This window comes from Eupeodes corollae, chromosome 2 (genome assembly GCF_945859685.1).
Source record: "Eupeodes corollae chromosome 2, idEupCoro1.1, whole genome shotgun sequence".
NCBI classification, from domain to species: Eukaryota; Metazoa; Arthropoda; class Insecta; order Diptera; family Syrphidae; genus Eupeodes; species Eupeodes corollae.
The window spans coordinates 16,361,320-16,387,018 of record NC_079148.1 but is presented as its reverse complement, the minus strand read 5'-3'; the positions used below and the strand labels follow the sequence as shown (position 1 = coordinate 16,387,018).

Here is a 25,699-nt window from a genome sequence, read left to right as displayed (position 1 = left end):
TGCTTACACTATCCAATTTTCCTTAGGAGTTGATGTTCCGATATACAGACAAAGAATACGATTAGCTTTAGCGAACCACCTAGCATGGGACATCTTTCCGGGGGACTTATCAGCTAGGTTATCGGGACAACTTCCAGTCAAAACTGGTGAAACGATCCTGAATAAATAAAGTTGGTCAGAGCTAAGGTTCTTTGTGTCTATTTAATCGGCAGCGACTCTCATTTTTTCGCAATTTTCCAGGTCCTTTCCAATCACTCCTGAAAATGTTCATGGTCCCGAGGTTACGCCATCAATATGTCCAAATAAATGACGGAATTGCAGCACATTCATATAAAACATGCAAACTGGTCTTTTTAATCTCTTTTGCAACAGGCGCATGATTCCACCAAATTTCCCAACATTGACATAGGTACAATAACATCCAATAGCTACTAAATTTTCCAATGAAATGTTTTCTGTCAGGAAATACTTAAACAACTTTTGTTCAACACATTTAGCAGTACCTGATGTTGGAGCAATCTAACCTAAGTATTTTGACTCTGTATCGCTTATTAGCGAAATATGTTCTTCGATCACTTGTTCGTGGTAATACTTTCCATTTCTTTGCCGGTTGACTAAAGTTTTGTCCTTTCGACCGTCGAAATATAAAGCACTGATCTCAGAAACAGATTCTTAATTTTGAACACTTTCTCTTGCCGTTTTTCGCTCCCTTCTTAGTTTATTTTTATCAATAATGGGTAATTTACATTCCTGTAGGATTACAGAAGCAATCGCAGCGGCCGCTCTATCTGATACCCCATAACGGTCGCAGTTTTGAGATAACGTGGAGTAATTCAAGTGTTACGGATTGTTGTTTTTTTATTTCCTTTGGAATCGTCAACTGTAAAAATATCTTCGCTATCTGAATCTTCACATGAATCCGATTGTGCTTCTGGTGGACTATTGTAATGAACAGAAGAAGAAATACTTTTAGACGTTTTCGCAAGGCCAGTTCTTTATCCATTTTTCTTTTCAAACTTTTTTGATTATTTTTGTAGCGAGTACATCTGTGTTCCCAATTATCCTTTTTCTTGTGGTTCTTTGATCATTTAGAAAACTTCTTTCATTCAGTGGTACCTTTCTCTCTTTTGGACAGTTGCATTTCGAAAAATCAGAGCATTTACAAGATGAAATGTCAAATAAAACTTGGATAGCAGAAACAAATTAATCTAGCTTCTTGTTTGGAATGTTGGAAAGGAGTATTTTACACTTACCATGATAAGATTTTATCATTTGTAATGATCTCGTAGTTGAAATAACCGGTAGTGATGCCTGTTTCCAAACAAATTCGATTTTTTCACAAACTTTATCACTTACACTCAAAAAAAAAACTGGTACCGGTGACCATATTTCCCGCTAAATTTATCCAGAAAAAGTGGTTTTTAGATTCCTACCAGGCGTCTTGGTAAAATTTTCCAGAAAATCGTGGTAAATTTTACCAGGAGATTTTTCGAAGAATTCCTGGTAAAATACACCAGATTTCTGTTAGAATATACCAGGAGAATTATTTTTCCTGGTAAAAATTATAATGGAAATAAACCCAGTATTTTGGTAGAATATACGAGGAATATTTTTTTTCCCTGGTTACATTTTCCCCAGTATCCCTGGTAAAAATATACCAGAATTCTGGTAGAATATACCAGGAATATTTTTTTTCCTGGTAAAAATATACCAGAAGTCTGGTAAAATATACTAGGAATATTTTTTTTCTGGTAAAAATGTAGGTACCAGAATTCTGGTAAAATATAACAGGCTTGATAGGTATACTGTACTAAAATATGATTTTTACCTAAGAGGAAAATATATGCCAAACAATAAAATTCCAGAAAAAAGATAGTTCTTAAACTCATAGAATTTCTGGTATTAAGTACCAGAAGCATGGTTTTATCTACCAAGAAAAAATATAACAGACAATAACATTCCTGGTTTTATTCACCAGATAAAAGATAATTTTAAGACTTCCAATATTCCTGGTAATAAGTACGAGAAGACTGGTTTTATCTACCATAGGAAAAAATATACCAGACGGAAAAAATCCTGGTTTTATTTTCCAGATAAAAGATAATTTATAGAAATAAGTACCAGAAGACTGGTTTTCTCTACCAGGAAAAAATATACCAGTCAGTAAAATTCCTGGTTTTATTTACCAGAAAAGAAGATAATTTCCAAACTCCCAGTATTTCTGGTAATAAAAACCAGAAGACTGGTTTCCTGTACCAGGAAAAATATACCAGAAAAAAAATGTCCTGGTTCAATTTACCAGATTCAAGATAATTTTCATTTTACCAGGAAAAAACGTACTTTCTACCAGGACGCTGGTAGTATTTAATAGAAAATTTTCTGTCAAAAATTTTACCAGGCAACTAGATTTCTGGTAAATAAAAACCAGATTTCTTTTTACCAGGAAATCTGGAGTTATTTACCACGAAATCTGGAGTATTTTACCACATTTTTTCCTGTTTTTTTTTTACCAGGAAATATGGTTAAAAAAAATGTCTCCTGGTACTTGTTAGATTCTACCAGATTTCTGGTTTTTTGTTTTTTACCTGGAGTTATTTACCACGAAATCTAGACTATTGTACCTGTTTTTTGGCTGGTATTTTCTACCAAATTTTGCCTACCAGGAATTTTTTTTGAATGTATTTCCTTGAACGTTGGTTCCTTTTTATTAATTTTTGAAATTGTACCTATTCCATTCATAACATTTCATTAGCACTTCATAGTGGGCAGTAAATTATTCAAATCTCAAGTCTCGCCGAATATAGGACATTTGAAAGCCTTTCAAGTACGTTCCATTACTACAGATTTAATTCAAAGAAATTTTTAAAGCAATCACAAACACAACTATAAATTTAAACTTAGCTTCAATTTTGCGAATACACTGAAGATGAAAAACCTTAAAATGAATGACATGCTAATTGGTTTTTTTAAAATTTGGGTATCGGCCTACTTTGATTTTTGTTTCGAATAAAGTTCAAATAACGAAATGAACCCAACAGAAAGTCAAAGCCACCTCATTTACAAATTTAAAAAATTGAAAAATAAAAAATCAATCATGGTAAATAAGTTGAAAACGTTAAAACTTTAAAGATAAATTGGAGGCAGATAAAGTCAACCCATTTCAAAAATATTTTGCATATGTGCCAATAATACCAAATGGCCAATTTTTAGTGTTATTAGATCTCTCAATTCTCAAAAATAATTGTTTGGCCCACCCTACTGTCAAAATAAACACTGACAATTTTTAACGAATCAAATCCAATAAAATTGGCAATAAAAGCCTCAATTTCACAAAATATACCGATACAAGATCCTATATTGACGTGAAAACTGATTAGCTTAACAGTGAAACAGTCCACAGTGTTTCCTGCTGGGCGTGATGACCAGCAGTCAGTCCAAGGTAGATAAAGCAAGTCCAAAACATCTGTATTCTGTATAACAATGCAAAACCAATTAGTCCAGACATTAAATCTTAAGCCCCTTGTAAAACAAACAATCATTTGTTGCCACTATTATACACCTCCACAAAAGTGACAGGTGTACCTAAAATCAAAGAGAAAAAACAAAAACAAAAAAAAAAAACTTATGGAAGCGGAAAAGCGGTAAATCACAAGCACATTTTCTTTTCCATATCCATCTCTATTACCTTTATATGAATAAGGGTTCGAATCAGGCTCAGGATCTCGGGACTGCTGGGAAGAAGATTGCGGTGCAACTGAGTGTATCCTTTTTTTGCAGACTAGGAATTTTTCCACACTCACTAAACTCCTCCACAGTTCATCATTCCATTTTGTCGAAAGTATTGATTGGCAAATATGGTGATGGAAGAACATACATCCTTCTATACACATATGTATATAGAGAAAAGGATCTCCATCTCCATTTCTGTATGACAGAATAAGTTCGAAGCAGCGAACAGAAGCGTGGGTGGTTAGGCTTGGAAGTGATTGCGGGGGTGTGGAAATAGCTTAATCCATGGGCAAATACTCAATCAGGATATCCCCGGATTCCAGACACGTAACATTTTGCTCACATTTGAGTGCACCGAGTCAAGTGGAGAGAAAAATCAAAGGACGAGATTATCCAATCCTCGATATGATATAAATTTATGTATGTAGGGAGTGTAGAGGTATAGACAGCATATGAATGGATGATGGATAGGTCTCTTTATGGCGGCAGATAAAGTTGCCAAACAAACATGTGCGTGGGAGGGTTTCCCCCGGGAGTGTTGTTTGCTGCTCCTACTGCCGCTGCTGCAGCCCTTCTCCAGGATGCTGTTTGGTATGCAGACGAAGGATATATGTGTGTTTTTTTTTTGTTATTGTCGTTCATATTTTAGTTGCCTCTGCTTTTTATTGCAGCTAGATTTTTTTATTTTTATGTCGTCGTCTTTTTCTTTGATATTATTTACAGACGTTGAAACATTGAAGCCTACTCGAGTAGAAGATGAAGAGAGAAGTTTTCTAGGTTTAGTTGAGGTGGCTATACATCTGAAATCATCGTTTTTTATTTTGTCTATTTGAGTTATTTTGTTTATTGACGATTATGGGAAAATTAAAGTGGTATGAAAAAATTCTAGGAAGAAAATAAAAATCTTGTTTGATGTTTTCTAATACTCTTCAATCGAAAAGGGTGAAGGATTCGTTTGGTAAACTTTTCTGAAGGAGCTACTGATAGGACGAGGATATTTATCTTTTGCAATACTTTAAACGAGTTCCGTTTAAGATTTGTTTGTCCTTCCTTGCAGTTTGATGATTCTTTTTAAACTTACATTTTTATTTTAAATATTTTTTTAATCTTCAGAGAGATTTGTTTGCAAATTATAATTTACAAACATAAGCAATATAGACTTCATATCTACAAAAATGCTGGATTGGCCCCAACGACAAAGACTGCATTTCGACAGTTTTCTTTTTCAACTAGATACTAATGTTTGCGTCTTGATTTCAAACTTTTACTTTGGGGTTACTGAGCTTGGATCAACAATACATATTGTTTTGAAAAATTAATAATAATGTAATGGAACTAAAGCACCAAGTTATCTTATTAAAATTTAAGGATTAATTGGTATTTGTCTTGAACCAAAAGTCATTGTTTTGTGAGGACTGAGGGCTGAAATCCAAAAAATAAATGGTGTGCCTCAGTGTTTTACTATTAACGATACCTGCAAAATTGCAAGTCATGCATTGATCGAACTCTAAGCTAAAATCTACTAAATAAATGATGTACCACAGGGTTATACTTTGTCTCCTCTTTTTGTTTGTAATTCCAACAATCCCCTAATCATGGACTTCTAATTTGAATCATGAACTACAACATCATGTTATTAGTTTAAACATCGAACTTAATTACAATTTGAACCTCAAAATACAAGTCATGCCACTAAATAAATGGTGTGCCACAAGGTTCCCTTATGTTTTTATTATCACATTTTACAAAATATTGCTTTGTAAAATTAAAATAGTCACGTTTTAAGAAGGTTCTCTTACCTTAACACAGTGCAAGCTATACGGAAATATCAAAATGGTGTTACAGGCTTACAAAATTCAAGACCATTTTTTTAGAACTTGATTTGGACTAATAGTTTTTTGGGTTTCGTTCATTCGCTATTATATTTATAACTATTCTTATGCTTTACTATCAATATGCCTTTCTCCTACGAATTACTGTTCATTTTAACTGCTTTAAAGTTCATTTTTAGCTCATATTGGAAAAATATGCTCTTTACTATCCTCGCTCTAAGAACAATCGGAAAGGGAAGTTGTGTTGGCTTTTTTAACAAATTTAAAAAGTTAACTTCTAAAATCGATGCGGATAAAGTTGAAGCAATCTAAATGATATTTTGTTGTTTGTGCGGTGATTTACGATGGTTAAAAGTTAAAAGCAAACGTATATTTATCTAAGGTCAAAGATCTTCACTTTACACCCCTAAAAATGAAAAAAAAAAAAAACATCAAGAAAACTTTTAAAAATGGCATTTATCTTATGACAGACAAAATATATTATATAAATGCTAGCCTCCCCACTGCTACCGCACCGCTACTGTTTTGATTGACTCAATTCTAAAAGGATATAATCGATTTTCGATTTTACGCTTACTTAGGCCTGCTGATTGCAATCAAAAAAGTTTTGATGAAGACTTTTGAGTGCCGCCCGCCGCTTTCGCTATACATTGCCATCGCACCCATCCTCACCACAGACAGTCTTCCTTAAAACTGCTCCAGTTCCATCACCCTACCCGCTATCATAGAGGGTAACGATAAAGGACCTATAATAAGTCTTAAGGTTGGTGGTGTGATCATCTACTGCTGCGGTCGTATATATACGAGTGAACGCGGTTGTTTAGTCGTGTGAATTATCAAGAAGAAATCTCCTTCTTTTTTTTAAAGTGAAGATTAATTTTGTTCATCTTAAAGATGGAAGATGCGATGATGGAATATTGGAATCTAGAATTTTATAGAGGGGTGGAGATTTTGTTTGTCCTTCTTCTCTTTTTTACCTAGGACCTATTCAGGGAGAAAATCCGAGATAAAATTTCATTAAAGATTATAGGATTATTGTGAGAGAGAATGCAGTGAAATGTTATCCTGTATCAGTCAGGGCCAGGGGTAATGAAGTTAGTCTTCTCCTAGGCAAAGCTCAATTGAAGAGGTTACTGCGCAATTGAGAATTGAAAAAGTAGTAAATGAATAATTTAATCATATTTTCAGTATTTTTTCATAAGTGCAAGTTGGTCAAACGTTACATCTACAAAACTTTACTGAAAGCACACCTTATGGGTTAGTCTTATATTTTGTCTGAACTTCTTTCAAAACGATGCTTTCGAAAACGTAAAAGTTAATGGTGATCGCTATAGAGCCTTATTAATGACTTTTTCGTTCATTTACTGAACAAGCCAAATGACAGATATTTTGAACAATTTAAAAATATTGGTATTTATAAAGATTTTATGGAAAATAATGTTCAAAAACCCACAAAAATCCAATTTTCACCTGGTGCATTTTTCAGTTTTTGCTACGCTTGGAATATTTTGGATTTCTTCGATGTCAATACTTACAAGCAATATTTGAACAGTGATATTTATAAAACTAGAAACATTGTAGAGAAGACGACTAAAGTAAGGCTCGTTTCTCACTACACAGTTTTGACCGTACAGTAAAACACGATATATGTATGGTTCCTGTGCTTAGTATACTTTTCAAAGGTTTAGATTTATAAGAACATTCAAGTCACGCGTTGTTTTAATGAACGACAAACAAATTATTGCACTCTGCCGCAAGAATAAAATCGTATGATGTGAAAACATGCACTTCTTAACGTACGCCACTAAGCTTATCGCACCGTCCGGCTGCCTTATACTGTAGTGGCAGTAGACGGTTGCAACCCGGTGGCGCGGAGCCGGCATTTTGCCGTGACCGTATAATATAAAAGCGTATATGCTCTTCTTCGCGCCTCTAGAAAATGTCGCCGTCCGGTGTTTTGCTGTACGCACAAAACCGTCTAGCGTGAAACGAGTAAGACCCAGTTTAAGAGCTTTTTCATTAATTATATTAATTCTAAGATATCACATCCTCAATCGCGGATTATTTGATGACATCAGTTCTTTTTTTCCGAACTTTATAGTAATCCTGATCGATACAGTTTTGCTTGAACTTTAAGTTGGGTAAGATTTATTTGTTAGGTTTGCTACTTCGTATTATATTCTTCTGTTGAATTAGTGAGAACTTCAGGCAGAGATCGATGACAGTTGGGATTTGTTCTGCACAGAACGCGTTCAGTTCATCCATATCAACTTCTGTGCTGGTTCGAATCGTATCCCTACTATTATAATGAATAGGTGTTCTTACAACTAAAAAACTGCTGCGTACATTTTTCCTTCTTGGTATACAGTTTAATTCTGGGCCCGTTCCGGAAGTTGGAAAACAGCATTTCTTCCACTAATCCCCAACAAACGTGAATTTTCTTCTCCCTCAAATTAACAACCGATTGCGCTAGATTCTTTTATTTCCATAACACTTGAAAACTCTTATTTTTTATCAGCTTAAGAAATATCTTGAGGAACGGAGGCTATTCAATAATAATAATATTGAAAAAGATCCACTGCTTATCATCAAAATTCGAATTTATAAAAAAGATGAGGTTAACGCGGAAAGCGGGCCTCCAAAAACTACCGAAGGTGAACTAGCGGTTGGTGAACCTGGGACGTCGCGTCGTCTTCTCTCCTAACAGAGGGTGATGATGCACCCTTGTCCTCTCCAATCGCGACTGCACCCTCTACAAAAGTCGTAGAAAGTCCATCCTTAATGGAGACTGAGGACGACCATAACATGATCCTTCTGAGCGAGGACGAACTCTTGGGTTCATCCTCAGACTCAGAGGATCAGAACAAAACCGTGCTGGAGGTTGATCTGCCTAATTGTAGCCAAACTGCTGCAGTTAGTACAGATTAATCTCCAACACTCCATAAAGGCCTCGGCCTCACTTCTTCTCCGTCTGGCGAGTAACGGGGAAGACATTGTCCTGATCCAAGAACCATGGATTGTAGGATCCGTTGTTCGAGGACTCAGGACTCCTGGATACTACACACTTTGTGTGACAGATAAAGGTGAACCTAGATCTTGCATACTAGTGAAACGTAGCATTAATGTATTTTTACTCCATCGTTTCAGTGACAAAGATACCACCGTTGCTAGGCTGGAAACAACCAAAGGAAGTTTCTGGCTGGTATCGGCGTATCTTGGGCATGACCACCTTGGCCCTCTCCCTGGAAAAACCCTGCAGAAAGTCATCGCTGAAGCGGAAAGGAAAAAGATCCGCCTAATTATTGGGAGCAATGCTAAGGCTCTTCATACTGTATGGGGCAGTACGAATATCAACGACAGAGGTAGGTCTCTTTTTGATTATATTCTTGGTACTAACCTCTTAGTAAGTAATGTTGGTAATGAACCAACCTTCATAACTAAAACTAGACAAGAAGTCTTAGACATAACTCTTGTCTCAGATAGTATACACCATATGATCTTGGACTGGAAAGTATCCAAAGAACACTCGTTCTCTGATCATAGATATATTCAGTTCAATATAAATGTGGATGATAACCCGAGTCCATTGACTATTGGGCTTCATACAGGAACTCATTACAGAGTTTACTAGAACCTACACTATCTAGTCCTTTCTCTAACGCTAATGAACTTGACAACAAAGTCAATGACCTTACCTCAGCTATGAACAGATCGCTAGAAATTGCTTGTCCATTTATATGCATAAGAGGAAAGAGGAAACCACAATGGTGGGCCTCAGAGCTTGACTCGCTGAGGAAGGAATGCAGGAAACTTTTCAACCGAGCCAAAGCTGCAAGACTAGCCTCTCATTGGGACTCCCACAAAGAATCCCTAAGAATCTACAAGAAGGCACTAAGGAAATCCAAGAGACCTTCTTGGCGATCCTTCTGTGGCATTATAGAAGAAACTTCTGAAGCCTCTAGGTCACGGAAAATTCTTTCAACTAATCCAGCTATACCAAGCTGCTTGAAAAATACAGACGGCTCCTGCACAAATTCAAGTAATGAATCGCTGAACCTACTATTGGACACTCACTTTCCTGGTAGTTCTCTTACCGAAACTTGCAACAGTTTTACATGTTCAAGTTCAAATACAACATATCCACAAGGTCTGATCACAAAGGATAAGCTACAATGGGCTCTCAACAGCTTCAAACCATTTAAAGCTGCAGGACCAGATAGAATAATACCAGCCGAATTACAAAAAGCTTCTGATATAATTACACCAATCCTTGAGGCAATTTTTACCAGCTGTCTTTACCTGGTCCATGTTCCCTCGGCATGGAAAGAAGTTAAAGTTGTTTTTATGCCACAATGCCATTGCCACGCGTGCCGGATGGCATCCTCTCGCTCTTTTGAAAATGAGTGCTTTCAAATTTCAAGGTTGAGCTCAGTTTTTCCTCATCATTTCGTAAAAGCGAAATGTCTACTTGATTATAACTTCCAACTCTGAGCTGATGCTCCACAAACTAATGCTTACGCCCCTTATGAACATTACTGAAAGCTAAGCTTTTAACATGATTGGTGACAGTCATCGCTGTAAATGTTCTTGCCTCAAGCGGTTTAATATCAATTAAGCAGACTTTGCTCAAATCAACAAACCAACTCTAATCGAAAAGCCACCTCAATAAATGATCAATGAGACAATGAATAAACTATTTTGTTGCAGTAATGGAAACAATTGTAATTGAAATTGTAAAATTGATTTTACGTATTCAAAATAGGTATCATCCATTAGATCAGCCTAAGACCGATATTCGTTGCTTTAAGCCAAACTAACTTAAATCCAGAAAAATTATTCTTAAGATTACTTTTGTATGTTTTCATGATATAATTAAAAACATTTACGAGTACAAGTATTACAATTTTATTTTCTTAATTGCTATTACATTGCCTCTCCAACTGGTTTTATTGTCAATTCATGCACTTGAACGTGAGGTGGGGTCGATATAGCATATAAAACTCCACTTGAAATATCTTCAGATTTGAGAATACATTTTTCAAAGTGGTTTTTAATTTCGTCATCAACAATTTCCGTATCAACAAGTCCTGGACTGATGCTCTAAAAAACGAAATCAAGTTAATAAAAATTGCAACAATTTTTCTATAGCACAATTAATTACAGTTATTTTAATTTTTGTTCCAAGTCCACTGAATTCCTGTCGATAAATCTCTGTTATGGCAGTAACTGCATATTTGGTTGGTGGATAAATATTCATTTCAACATTCATTGGCATCACAGGAATCTTATGTCCCGCAATACTATTTACTATCAAAATATGTCCGTCGAAATTCCGCTCCTTCATACTTTTGAATGCATGTTGGGTACACATAACCACACCCATGACATTTGTATCGATAACTTCGCGAACTTTTGAAAAATCCATTGTCGAGAGTTTTCCAGGATTTAGGATGCCCGCATTATTCACCAAAATATCAACTCCTCCCAAATTCTTGCAAATCCATTCGAATGCTGAATTAACAGAATTTTCTTGGGAGACATCACACTTAACGGCGTGTATACGTTTTTGTTGGTCCTTCGTTAAGCCTTTTTTCAATTCTTCAACTCGTTCAACTCGACGGGCTAGGCCAACTACGATAAGACCGGCTTTAGCTAAGTCTTTGACAATAGCTGCACCGATTCCCGAACTTGCACCTGTAACTACAGCGACACGATTTTGCCAACGTTCCATTGTTAGTAACCTAGTAAAAGTAACTGAAATAAGTCTGGGTGTTGTGTCTCAGTTTTATAAAGTTGAACTTGAAGCCCCTTCAAACGGCTCGAGCTTTTTGTTATGCAACGAGGCTTACTAAATAAATATGCGTGACTTGTTATTTTTTAATAACATTAATAATACTATCGTTTTAATTGTCTAAATGTCTTTTCGATCTCAAATAATTGTTAACATTTTTAATGTATGAGGAACGGTTGAAGCTATTTATCTATTTGTTAACTTTTCCAGAGTCAGAAGCCGGCCGGCTGCTGTTTGGCTGACTTGCAATTTTCAATTAATGATTTATCAACACAACACAACACAAAATACCTAGTTCATCATGAAAATTTTAATCGAAATGTGTTTTTTCATGTAAGTATAGAAAAATAATATTTCTAGTTGTTATTATTACAAAGTTAAGGTATGTGGCTCTAACCACTTATTTGTATTGGCAATATATTGTTTTGCGATAACCGAGGCAGGTAGAAGTGCATTTAATAGGGTAGGGCTAGATAATTATTCAATAAAAAGTTCTGATAATTTTATTGAACATTTGAATACACAATGTAACATTAAACTTTTATAACAAAAGTTGATTTGAAGAAACATTATTAGCGGCTAGGTTTTTACTCCATATTGAATATCTCTTAGTCCTGAGTTTATGATTTATATAGCTGTTATTGCCCCTTGAGGCTTCTTAAAAATAATTCTTTCTTATACAATTTCTAATATTGATCCTTTTTTCGCGTTCTATTTTTAGTAAAGACGTAGTGTTTTGCTTGTTAAATGTCAAAACATAACAGCTTTAAAAGTGAATGCTGTCAAAATAAAGAACTATTCAAATCAAAACCTCTCATTGAAAGACTATATACTATATTTGTATCGGAATTTTGTTTACATCATCAGAGGTATCTTAAGCACTCGTAATCTTCTTTTTTATGACGATACAAGATTCTTTGAAATAATCTAATTTAAAGCTTAAACACAAGACTAACACAAAACTGAGACAAAACACAAACCTTAAGAAAACCAACAATTTTGTTGATTTCGGCACCAAAAGCAATTAACAATATTTTATAATACAACTTGATTGTTGCTAACGATGCCTTAAACTCTTAAGTTCTAAATATATCCACAATCCAGTGATTCCATTCCTGACAACATTACTCGCACACAGGAATGGTTGAGAGTTGTAAGTCACTAGGCCCTGGTTCTTCATGGACTGATGCGCCACCTAATTTATTTTATTTTAGCATCCAGTGATTTGTTAAATTTATAAATTGCTATTTTTATATACATAAGGCTGTAGAAATTTTCCTGATAAAATTTAATTTTAAAGTATAGAAAGATATTAGAATTTCTCTGAATTGTTGAATCCAAAATTTAAATCAAGAGATTTAAGAGAGATATGTATGTTTTTTATTCCGAGAGGCTAACATTGACCCGGACCACTACCTCGTTGTAGCCAAGGTACGGCTACGGATATCCCGATCCAAGCCAAAACAAGGAAGTACTGTGAGAAGATTCGACGTTAGACGGCTACAATCGCAAGAGACTGCCATGTCCTTTTCCGATCGAGTCTCTAATAACTTCTCAAGGAGTCATATGCTGCCTGCATTAAGCATTGAAAACCAGTGGCAACATTGCCTTGCAGCCATCAGAGATGCCGCCTCTGAAGTGCTAGGTTTCACACGGCCACCACAGCGAAACCCCTGGTTTGACGACGAATGCCGGCAAGGGCACGCAGCGAAACAACAGGCATAAAAAACGGCGCTGTACAGACAGTCCAGAGCTGCCAGTGAGCAGAAGAGGAGAGAGGAACACCTGCTTTTTAGATAGAAAAAAAGAGAGCACGAGAAGCCGGCAATCGAGGAGGAAGAGGGATGCCACAACAGGAATGAGGTTCGTAAACTTTACCAAAAGGTAAAAAAAAAACCTCCCAAGGGTATCAGCCACGAACCGAAGAATGTAATGTTGAGAATATGGAAAGATCACTTCTGCAAATTATTATAACGGCGATGACGAACCAAATTCCGCTGTAAGGGAGATAGATCCACTCAATCTCGGCGACGCAGATCAACAATTCTACCTACCCGACCTTGACGAAGTGAAAACAGCTACATCTAAACTTTAGTCAAAGAAAGCTGCTGGAGCTGACGGCATCACCGCCGAACTATTCAAAGCACAGGCGATGACTTGCTACGGAGTATGCACCAACTCATCTGCAAAATATGGTCGGAAGAAAGCATGCCCGATGAGTGGAATCTCAGCATAGTGTGCCCGATACATAAGAAAGGAGACCTTCTAAACTGCGCCAACTACAGAGGCATCAGTTCTTAAACATTGCGTATAAGATCCTCTCTGCCGTATTATGTGAACGTCTGAAGCCATTCGTCAACAACCTGATTGGTCCTTAACAGTGTGGCTTCAGACCAGGAAAGTCCACTATCGACCAAATATTCACATTACGGCAGATCTTGGAAAAAACCCAGAAACTTCAAATCGATACCCACCATCTCTTTATCGATTTTAAAGCCGCGTATGACAGCATGAATAGGAAAGAGCTCTACCGAGCAATGTCTAGTTTTGGCATCCCTGTCAAACTTATCCGTTTGTGCAAAATGACGATGGAGAATGCACGCTGCTCTATCAAGTTCGGAAAACATCTCACCTTTGCATTTGATGTCAAAAAAGGTTTTAGACAAGGCGATGCACTGTCATGCGACTTCTTCAACATCGTTCTGGAAAGAATTGTGCAAAACTCAACCGTCAACACTAGAGGCACTATCTTCCAAAGATCCATCCAATTACTCGGATACGCAGATGATATTGACATAATTGGAAGATCATAGCGTGATGTCAGTGGAGCGTTTTTGAGCATTGCGACGGAAGCGAAGAAGATGGGTTTTGTGGTCAATGAGGGCAAGACCAAGTATATGCTGTCATCAAAAAAGGACACTGAACGACGACGTCTTGGACAAAACGTCACCATTGACAGCTATAACTTTGAGGTAGTTAAGGACTTTGTCTACCGAGGCACCGTTATTAATGCTGACAACGACACCAGCGCTGAAATCAAACGAAGAATAACTCTTGCAAATCGCTGCTTCTTTGGACTTAGAAGGAAATTGAGAAGTAAAGTCCTCTCTCGAGCATCTAAAATCACCATCTATAAGACACTTATCATCCCGGTTCTCATTTATGGGGCGCTGAGGCCTGGACCCTGTTAAAGAAAGATGAGAGCGTCTTAGGATGCTTTGAGAGAAAAATTCTTCGGTTGATTTTTGGTCCCGTAAGCATAGATAGAGAATGGAGGAGAAGATATAACGACGGACTGTACGGGCTGTACAGCGACACTGACCTAGTTAGCAGAATTAAAGTCTAACGCATTAGATGGCTAGGTCATGTAAAGCGAATGGACAACAACGCTCCAGCCCGGAAGGTCTTAGAATTCAATCCCGAGGGACGGCGCAGTAGAGGAAGACCGCGACTCAGGAGGCGCGCCCAGGTGGGGGAGTACCTCAACCAACTTGGCGTGCGAAACTGGAGACAGCTATCTAGGGATCGAGCTGGCTGGAGACGCATGTTGGTTGAGGCCCAGGTCCGCCCAGACTGTAGCGCCAACTTAAGTTAGTAAGTAAGTAAGTAAGAATCGGTAACAAATAGTGTGGGGCACTAAATGCACTAAAAACACACACCGGTAAATAAGGATCAATCATGAAAGATCTACAGATTTTTATTTCTAAATTAAGAACTCACTACATTGAAAAATAGTTATCTCACTTTTGGGCATGGTGAGTTCAGTAAAAAAAGGTTATAAAATGAGAATTGAAGTACAACACTTTATGTTTGTCAACACAGCCATAGAAGCATTGTTCAAGCGTCAGTCTTTTCATGTTGAAATTCCAAACCAAATTTGAAATAAATCACTTTGCAGCTGAACGAAATTGACCGAAATCCAATTTAAATTGTGTTGCCAACTTAAAGTTATTTTTAACTCTAAACATAACACCCTTTACAACTGGTTTAAAATCTGTAATACCTCTGAAAAAAATAACTCAAGATTAAAGTATTGGATTGCATACTTTTCGAAGTTCTCTAAATGACTATATAGCTGCGTTTTATTATCGCCCATGGCTCATATTGGAACCTGGTAAATTTAAGTTGTTTTCCACTCTACCTGAAAGAAGTCAATGCGTGTACTGACAAATGTAGATTGTTTTTTTTTTCGAATTATTTTTCAATGCATTTCCCATTAGAAAAAAGTAAAAAGCAGCTCAAAAACATCAATTTTATTATGATTCTAAAAAAATAATCACGTTCTTCTTATATCTTTCACCTATTTCAGAAATAAAAACATAATATTACGAGTATGCCTCTATATTCATAACATTGATACCGAATTGCATTCCCAGAGGGTAACAGGGTGGGCAGTTGTCCTTTCCAGGAATGTTTGATTGATTGACACAAAGTTAATGACTAATTAAATACTAAAATACATTATAATCACTAACAAAGTATTATATTTCTAGTATTACTATTATTATTGCTGGACTCTTCTAAAACTTAAGCACAGTTGATTCGCTCAGCAATTTTGAGCTACAAACAAATACAAATTTTTTGTTGTGGTTTAGGCTGGGTACAATCTTTGCAAATTTAGAAAATTATCTCTCAAAGATCTTGAAAAATCGACTTATATAATATCGTACAAGAAGCAGACGATTTTTTCCCGACAACGAAACTTGAATGCATTGACTAAAAGAACTTTTCGAGGACAAAGACCAACCATCATCGAAGATCGTTAGAATTATATAATTGAACAATCCCATAATTTTTAGATATATTCTGTTTAGAAGTTTTAATTTACAGGATTTTGTATGTTGAATGTACACCGAAAAATGGTTTCGGAAAGAGAGGAAGAAATTATAGAAGTTGTACTCAGTAGATTTGCTGATAACCCACGGCTGCGTTTGGACTTCAAATAATTCAAAAAAAAAATACCTAATTTAAGTCGTGCAACAATCTGTTGAGAAGGAAAAAGAGAGGGCATGAGAAGCGTGCGGTCGAAGATGTTGAGAGGTATAAAAGCAGGAATGAGGTTCGAAAGTTTTATGAACAGGTGAAACGAAATTCACAGGTACATAAACCTAGAACCGAAGGCTGCAAAGACGAAAGTGGAAACATCATAGTGGAACCGCAGTCAATGCTGAGGATATGGAAGGACCACTTCTGCAGACTGTATAACGGCGACGAAGAACTAAATCCCGCTGTCAGGCAGGATGACCCATTCGATATAGACGACGAAAGCCAACAATCCCGTCCTCCCGACTTAGACGAAGTAAAGATTGCCATATCTAAGTTGAAGTCTAATAAAGCCGCTGGAGCAGATGGCTTGAATGCCGAGCTCTTTAAAGCAGCTGGAGATAAGTTGGTTAGGAGCATGCACCAACTTATCTGTAAGATATGGTCGGAAGAAAACATGCCCGATGAATGGAACCTCAGTATTGTTTGCCCGATCCTGAAAAAAGGAGACCCTCTAAACTGCACCAACTATAGAGGAATAAGTCTACTTAACATCGCCTATAAAATCTTCTCTGCCATAATATGTGAACGTCTAAAGCCCATCGTCAACAACCTGATAGGTCCTTATCAGTGTGGTTTTAGACCAGGAAAGTCCACAGTTGATCAAATATTCACATTACGGCAGATCCTGGAAAAAACTCAAGAGCACCAAATCGACACCCACCATCTTTTCATCGATTTCAAGGCCGCATATGACAGCATCTACAGGGACGAGCTGTATAGAGCCATGTCTAGTTTTGGCATCCCTGCCTATGGAGAATTCACGCTGCTCCATAAAGGTTGGAAACAACTTAACAGAACCTTTTGATGTCAAAAAAGGTTTTAGACAAGGTGATGCGCTGTCATGCGATTTTTTTAACATCGTGCTTGAAAGAATAGTGCAGAGCTCACACGTCAACACTAGAGGCACTATCTTTCAAAAGTCTGTCCAATTACTGGCATATGCTGATGACATTGACATAATCGGAAGAACTCAGCGTGATGTCAATGGGGCTTTTGTGAGTATTGAGGCAGAGGCGGCAAAAATGGGTTTAACGGTTAATGAGGGCAAAACAAAGTACATGCTGTCGTCTAGAAAGGACATACAACACCGACGTTTTGGTCAAAACGTCACAATCGACAGACGTACCTTTGAGGTAGTCAAGGACTTCGTCTACCTAGGCTCCGCTGTAAACGCAGAAAACAACACCAGCGCTGAGATCAAACGCAGAATAACTCTTGCTAGCCGCTGTTTCTTTGGACTAAGAAAGCAATTGAGTAGTAATGTCCTCTCTCGAGGGACCAAAGTGTTGCTATATAAGACCCTTATCATCCCCGTCCTGCTATACGGTGCAGAAGCATGGACCATGACAAAAGCGGATGAAAGCACCTTGGGTCGCTTCGAGAGAAAAGTTCTTCGTGTGATCTACGGTCCCGTATGCATCGAAGGGGAGTGGAGGAGAAGATGGAACGACGAACTGTACGGGCTGTACAGCGACGTAGACTTAGCAAGAAGAGTAAAAGTCCAACGACTAAGATGGCTGGGTCACGTAGAGCGCATGGAAACCAATGCTCCGGCCCGGAAAGTCTTCGAATCCACACCCACAGGACAGCGCAGTAGAGGAAGACCGCGGATCAGGTGGCGCGCACAAGTGGAAGGTGACCTCACCCAACTTGGAGCGCGAAACTGGAGACATCTAGCTAGGGACCGAGCTAGATGGAGAAGTTTGTTGGGTGAGGCCCTAGTTCACACAGGACTGTAGCGCCACCTTAAGTAAGTAAGTAAGTAAGTAACAATCTGTTGAAAACTAGGTACTAGTGTCTTAAAACTCTCAACCATTCCTGTAGGATAGATAGGGCCTACAGTCTTAAGCTAAAGCCGAACGTCTGATTTGATAAAGCACTTTTCATGGCAAGAATTACTCTTCCAAAATTTGTCAATTCCTCGCAAGAGGCAATACCCATGACCAAAAAAAATTGGAAGCCACATGCAGGGATTGAACCAAATGCCTCCTACCACGTCATAAATCATAAATGGTTGATCTTTCCAAACATGAATAAAAAAAATTCCAAAGATCGAACTTATTTAGTTTTTAAATAAGTTTAGCAACTTCCCTCTTCTCGCCGGACCAAAATCAAGCGTACGCAATTGTTAATGCACAGTTATTTTATTAAAATTGCAGTTCTTCGATACACTTTTTTCTGGTATTGGACTTTTATAATATATTGAACTAAAACTTTTGTGCAATAGCTTATCCGACATAAATATATAAAAGAAGCTGGTATGCGACCCACACTGATAAATTCCCATCCAGCCTGTCGATTTGTCTTGCTTAAAAGTTTTTAGGTTTGGGTTAAAAAAGTTGTTAGTTGAATTATTCTTTAAAATTTTAAAATTACCACCAATATTTTTCATTTAAAGAAATAGGTTATTTTGAAAATCGAGTTTTGATTTGCAAAATCCTACATCCAACCTGTTCAATCAGCATATCACGCCGCAATAAGAGCCAGCCTCAAAGCTTTTAAGACAAGCCCTTTAAAAAATATGTTAGCTGAGGGAGGTTTTTCGTCGATCACAAAAAGAAAAGAAGTCCTTACATCAAGACTTGTAGGAAAAATACTTGAATCCTATATGACTCTCCAATTCTTTTGGACTCAACGAAAATCCTTAAACGCTTAAAGACACCAAAAAAACCATCAGCCCTCTACATAACTTTAATGTATGCGAGAAAAATCGGCATTGAACCAAAAATTAAAAAAAAAGATGTCGAGTGTGAGCCTCCTTGGCTATGCCCGAAGGAATCTATCAACACTGCACTCGCTCGATTTAAAAAAGATTCAACTCCGAAAGAGGTATATCTGCAGCATTTTCATGAATTAATGAATCCTTTCATCAGAAATAACTGGAATATTCTCTTTACCGATGGCTCAAAGTGTAAGGAAGGTACCTCTTTCGCAATTGTTGACTCAAACAACAATCTAATCTCTTCAGAAAAGCTGCCACCATTTTTCTCAGCCGAAGCCTTAGCGGTTTTAAAAGACACGCAATTCGCCCGCAAATCGAAGAAAAAAACAGTGATATGCACGGACAGTCTTTCAACTTTAGCCGCCAACGAAAACGTCAACAATCGATCATCCTACATCATACAAATCAGAGACAACGTCATCAAACTTGGAAAAGCGATAAAGATTTTTTGGGTGCCAGGTCACATCGGTGTAAAAGGCAATGAGCACGCAGACAATGAAGCCAAAATAACCGCTAGGAACAGAAACTTAGCAATATCAATATACCAACCTTCCAAAAACGATATTTTAAAATTTACTTGCTCCATTCTACGCCTGCAATCATGAACAAATGCTTCACCAGGTTGAGGATTGGACACACCCAGCTCACATACAGTCACCTACTCAACAAAGATCCCCCACCCATTTGCCACCTCTGCCAACTCAATATCCAGCTGACCATCAACCATTTAACTACAGACTGCCCGAAAATCAATGAAATTTGTAATAAACTTTTTAACTGTAATCTAAAAAATCTCCTTTTGGTTCCTTCCGAACAAAACATACAAAATATTTTCAAAATTTTAAAACTTTTAAATCTTCACCAGAGTATTTAACATTTAATTATTAAAAACCCCTGCGGGGGCAGTCGGAGTAAGTCAGACCTATTACTCTTACTTACTCCGACCGCCCCCTGCAGCTGGCAAATTTAAAACATCAAAATATCCAAAAATACTATTTTAAACATTTCAGCTAGAAGCCCTGGTAGCTATTAGCTTTTAAGTATTGTTTTGTACATTTATGTATAGTTCAATAAATAATAATAATAATAGTTTTGATTTTTTGTCGAAATCAAATTTTTACCAATTAAAGTAGCATTTCTAAAATTTTTAAAAATTGGATGAATGAAATTTATTTGAGACATATCAAGAACCGAACACAAATTTGCGTACTATTTCTTGTAGAAAAAAACGGCCTATTTTATTAAAAAAAAACTTCTGAATAAAATAGAAAACAATATTTAATTTTTGTAAAGCTAGTTGAGTCGAAAGTAAAATTTTACCAACTGTAAGTATTGTTTTTTTGTTAGGTTTTTATATTTTGTAAAAAAAACCTTCGATTTTTTTTTTTTAAATATATTTGTTTGGTATCATGTTACGTTTGTTGCGTTTTTAGTTCATGAAATATTTAGGGTTAAGCAAAATGTTCAACTTTTTTCAAACTGGTTAGTAAAAAAACTAACCACACAATTTTTTTGAGAGCCCTTTCTGTATCTTTCTGCCTTATTATCTGTATAACAAAATTTATTTAAAGTCGATATCTCTTCTGGTCCTTGAGCTATGGACAACGAAAAAAACGTTGCGAACGTACAGACTAAAGGACATACGAACGTACGTAAACACGCACGTACAGACATCTTTCGAAAAAAAATTTATTTCGACTCTACGGACCTTGAATCGTCGGGAAATGTCGAAATTTTCAATTTGACAAGTCGCACCTTTTACAATTACTAAAAAGAGGCTTGAGTGTCTCTAAATAACTTGCTATCATTGGTTAATTGTTGCTAACCAATTCAATGACTCTTTTGGTTCTGTAGGTTAAACTTCGGATTCATTTGATTTCTGTAATAGATTTGAAGCCGAAGTTGGATTAGTAGATAGCACATATCAAAGTATTTTCTTTTTTTGACCCAGTTGCTAGATCTGAGGTTTATAGCTTAATCAACTCTCAATCTTGTTCTTGTGTAGTGATGGTTGTATTAAAAATCAAACTCTAAAGCAAATCGCACTGAATGTATCTGATATCCTAGCTCATCTTATTAATTTAAGCATTGGCACTGGGATTTTTCCATTTAAATTAAAATGGCTAGCGTTATTCCATTTTTTAAAAAAAGGTAATAAAAACGAAGTCAATAATTATAGACCTATTTTATTGCTATCCTCCATATCGCAAATGTTTGAAAAAGCTGTTAAATATAGAATGTTACGTTATCTTAACAAAATAAATTTCTTCAATAGTTCGCAGTTCGGTTTTAGAGAAGGGCTCTCTACTGAAGATGCTCTTCTTGAATTTTGCACTTTAATTAATAAAGGATTAGATGACAAAAAATATTGTGCTGGTTTGTTTGTAGACATAAGCAAAGCATTTGATAGAGTAGACAATTGCATTCTTCTAAAAAGATTACATAATATCGGATTCCGTGGGTTTTTTTATAACTGACTTGTGTCCTATTTGAAAGACAGGACCCAAAGAGTGAAAGTTGGAGATTTTTAAATAACACTAGGGTTTCAAACCTTGGTGTTCCACAAGGGTCGGTCCTTGGTCCTATCCTGTTTCTCTAGTCTATATAAACTCTTTGTTCAGTCTTCCATTCTTTGGTTACTGCTTTTGCTGACGATCTTGGTATAGCCAAGCCTTGTGGATGATCTAAATTTTGATATCCACCTACTGCGTATCTGGTTTGCAAAACACAAAGTTAATGTAAGCAGCAAAACTAAATTGATGTATTTCAGTTTAAGCGATTTCAGATGTAAATATATTATTCCATGCTCAAAACTGCCAACGTTATAAAATGTTAAACTGTACATGTAATGGTGGTGGTGCTCTATCGCGATTTTATGAATTTAAATCTGTTGTGACAATTGTTTTAATGTTGAAATTGTTAATGATTTTAAATACCGAAGTATTTCTTTTGATCAAAATAAGAGTTGGACAAATCACATTTCAACTTTGAAGCAATATTTACGTTCTTACCACCTCAAAAAATGTTGTGATCACAAAACCTTAAAAACAGCTTATTTTGGAATTTTTCATTCTAAACTTTAGTATGGGATTAGTTGCTGGGGTGGTGCTTACCTAACTAAAATTCAGCCTCTGGTCATTTTGCAAAAGTGTGCTATGAGAAAAATCTGCGGGGTCAACCGGTAGTATCCTTCTATGGTGCTCTTTAGAAAACTGAACAGTCTACCTGTGAGACATTTATATTATTTTTAAGTTTCTAAAATATTCTTTATGAGATGTGGATATCTACAGAGTCCAAACTCTGAGGTCCGCAATTTGTTAAGCAACCATGACAGCTATGTATCCGTCGTCGCCTCATTTCGAACGACTCACTTAAGAAACTTCTACTCCATTTCAACCAAATCTAAGTTTTGTTGGCCTACATCAATTAGTTTTAAACTTAATTATTTGTCTTTTATAATATAAATAATGTTTTATTCTTTCTTTATTTTTTATTCTTGTTTTTAATTTTTGTATTCTCGTTATGTTATGTTCCTTAATATTGTTCACCCCACATAAGGCATTTAATTATACCGAGTGCCATTTATCACTATTTAAATTGTTAAATAACAATTTGTCACAATAACTATTCTTTTTAATAATATTTCTTTTAAAACTTGCATAATTGTCCTTTGTTACTTTTATGTTTTATAAATGTATTATTATAAGTATAATAAAAAAAGTCTGTCGATATGTCTGGCTTGAGACTTTAACAAAAATCTTCTTATCAACATTTTGGCTGTAATAAACGTTTACCAATTTTAGCAGAATTTATGGAAAGTTTTTCTTTCTTAAATAATCAAATAATATTATTTTGAAGTCAATGCCAAAACGAGACATTTATAATCGATCATCAATTTTTACCAATTGTGCGTAATTTATTTGTTGAAATAAATAAATAAATAAATAAACTGACTGTTTGATTTTTATACAAAATTTACTGAATACCCGAGTCGAAATACATACAGAAAAACGAACCTCATATCGTCCTCAACGATTTTTAATCGTCCTCATTTCATCCCACATGAATCTTTCCGTTTTCTACGCATATTTTGTGATCCTTATTTTGTCCTAAATGAAGGTTTATCAACATAGAAAATAGATATTGTCCTCTTTTTATACTAAATAAGCCTACCTAGTCGTGTACCTGCGACGACATCGACGACGACAAAGACGACGTAGAAGATGATTTCGACGAAGAATTATTAGGGGAGAGTACGATAACTTAAGTGACAAAGTTTAATGACGGATTTGTATAGAACAGTTAAAAACAAGCATTTTTACTATAAGAGGGGTGTCTATCTCCCCCCGTTTAGGCGGTAGGGGCAAACAGTTATTAAATAATATTGGCAGTACTTACAACTTAGTTTTATACATTTTTTAAGAGTCAAAACTTTTGTCTATTAGCTTGTTCTTAAATCAAGTCAAAACTATGCATAGTTTTTGAAAAAAAAATGTTTTAACCTCAAAATTTGTGTAAAACAAATTTAAAAAAGGTTTAAATCCGCAAAAAAAAAGTAATTTTAATCAAAATATTTTTTGGTAATTTTTAATTTTCTCAAGAACTAGAAAACATAGGATCATCTAGTTTTAATTTTTTGATCAAAAAAAAATGAGAGCAATAAATTCTATAATAAAAACAATAGTAGATAATCTTGAAGATTTGAAAAATTACAATTTAAACCTTTTTTTAACTTTTTTTACTCAAATTTTAAGTTAAATTTTTTTTTCAAAAACTACTCATATTTTTGACTTGATTTAAAAACTGGCTAGTAGAACAGAATGTTGGCTTTAAAGACATGTATAATACTTAATTTTAAGTATTACCGTTATTTTTAAACTATTTTTTTTTTTTCATTTTAGATAATATTTTTTTTAAATTGCCACTCCCGCCTAAAGGGGGGGAGATAGACCCCCCTCTTATAGTAAAAAATGCTTGTTTTTAACTGGTCTATACAAATCTGTCATTAAACTTAGTCGCCTAAGCTTCGTACTCTTGCCATGTTTTGTATGTTTGTTTGTCAAAATTTTTACTAAAAATTTTACAAGATGTCAAATAAGTTATTTTTAGTTTTTGAGATAAAATACTTTTTGTTCCTTAAATCTTCGAGGTGGCAACCCTTTTTTTTAATCCAGTTTTTTAATAAATAAGAAAAAAAAATTAAACGATTTTTCACCTTGAACGTCAGAAATGTCAAAATTTTATCAGCGACGAAAAGACGATGCGGTTCTAAGACATACAACTTTCAATTAACGATTTATTTTTTTCCTTATATGTATGTTTATTTTCTTTTAAATATTATCTACCCTTTTTCTTAGAACTTCATTTCACACGACCAGACCATTTAGTACACAATAGAAATATCTTTCCGTCGTAATAATAACCATTTCTTAGGTTTCTGAAATTGATCTAAATAGAAGCCAGGTATTACATGGTTAAGAAATAAACCCTATGGATAATTTCTGATAAAATAAAACTCAGATATTGTGGCTTACTGAAACATATTGATTATTATAAAAGCCCACCTAACAGGAAGATATTATGGTGGGTTGAACTTAACCCTTTTCTTGTTGTTAATAAAAAATCAACTTTTACGAAATAAGTTTTATACTAAAGCCTAGTACGCTGCTGATGCGAAACGAAATTTCCCATACAAAAATGACATGACGAAATCATAAACGAAAAATTTCGCTGTGCTTTTCGTTTTTCAGTACGCTGCTGAACAACGAAATGTGTCATTTTAGTGGATAGCTGTACTAGATTTTTTAGTACAATTCTCCACTCTTTTCGTTCTCAATTAAATTGCCCGGTATATTAATTGCTTGCGAGATTTTGACGTTTAATTTATTTATTGGAAAAAATTGTTTACAAATCAAAATTGAAAATTGTTTACTCGTGACTTTCGGTGTTTTTCATTTTAATATAGATATAGACTCTATAGATATATAGACTCTACACAAATATTTTTCCGTTGTGGTTTTCGTTTTAATTTCGCTCTACACTTGGAGACCACTGAAAAATTTCGTTTCGCATCAGCAGCGTACTAGGCTTAAATGGTGATTTTTTTGGCAACATTGGTTTAAACAGCTGACGCACGTTTCGTGTTTTGTTTCACGGTCAAACATCTTCAGGTTGGTCTATAATTTAACCATGAATCGTCTTACAAACGAACAACGCTTGCAAATTATTGCATTTCATTATCAAAATGCGTGCCCTGTTAAAAATGTTCATCGCGCGCTTCTTCCATATTACAGACATTTACCAAAATATGGTTAGGGTACGTAAATAAGCAGAACTGTCGATTTTGGAGTGAATATCTGCCAGAAGCATTGCAAGAACTAAGATTGCATCCAAAAAAGGTCACAGTTTGGTGAACATTTTATTTCGCGTTCGGGACCGTTAAATGGGCAGCCTAGGCCGAGCGATTTAACGCCTTTAGATTTTTTTGATGGGCTTAGTTAAAGCTCATGTCTATACAGACAAGACCGCTTCAATTGACGCATTGGAAGACAACATTGAAGCATTTATTCGTGAGATACC

The 25,699-nt window shown here is 35.8% G+C and overlaps 2 protein-coding genes across 2 annotated transcripts in view; one reads left to right on the top strand and one right to left on the bottom strand.

Annotated features, from left to right (window-relative positions):
• The window catches only part of LOC129948222 (farnesol dehydrogenase-like), an 87,588-nt gene that overhangs the window by 34,874 nt on the left and 27,015 nt on the right, over positions 1–25,699 (top strand). The gene's annotated exons all lie outside the window — the stretch shown is intronic.
• On the bottom strand, positions 10,451–11,319 carry LOC129948223 (farnesol dehydrogenase-like). The gene is made up of 2 exons (XM_056059136.1): positions 10,723–11,319; positions 10,451–10,661 (listed from the first exon to the last, which is right to left on the bottom strand). The coding sequence occupies exons 1-2, from the start codon at positions 11,290–11,292 to the stop codon at positions 10,485–10,487; spliced, it is 747 nt and encodes a 248-aa protein (XP_055915111.1). The 5' UTR covers positions 11,293–11,319; the 3' UTR covers positions 10,451–10,484.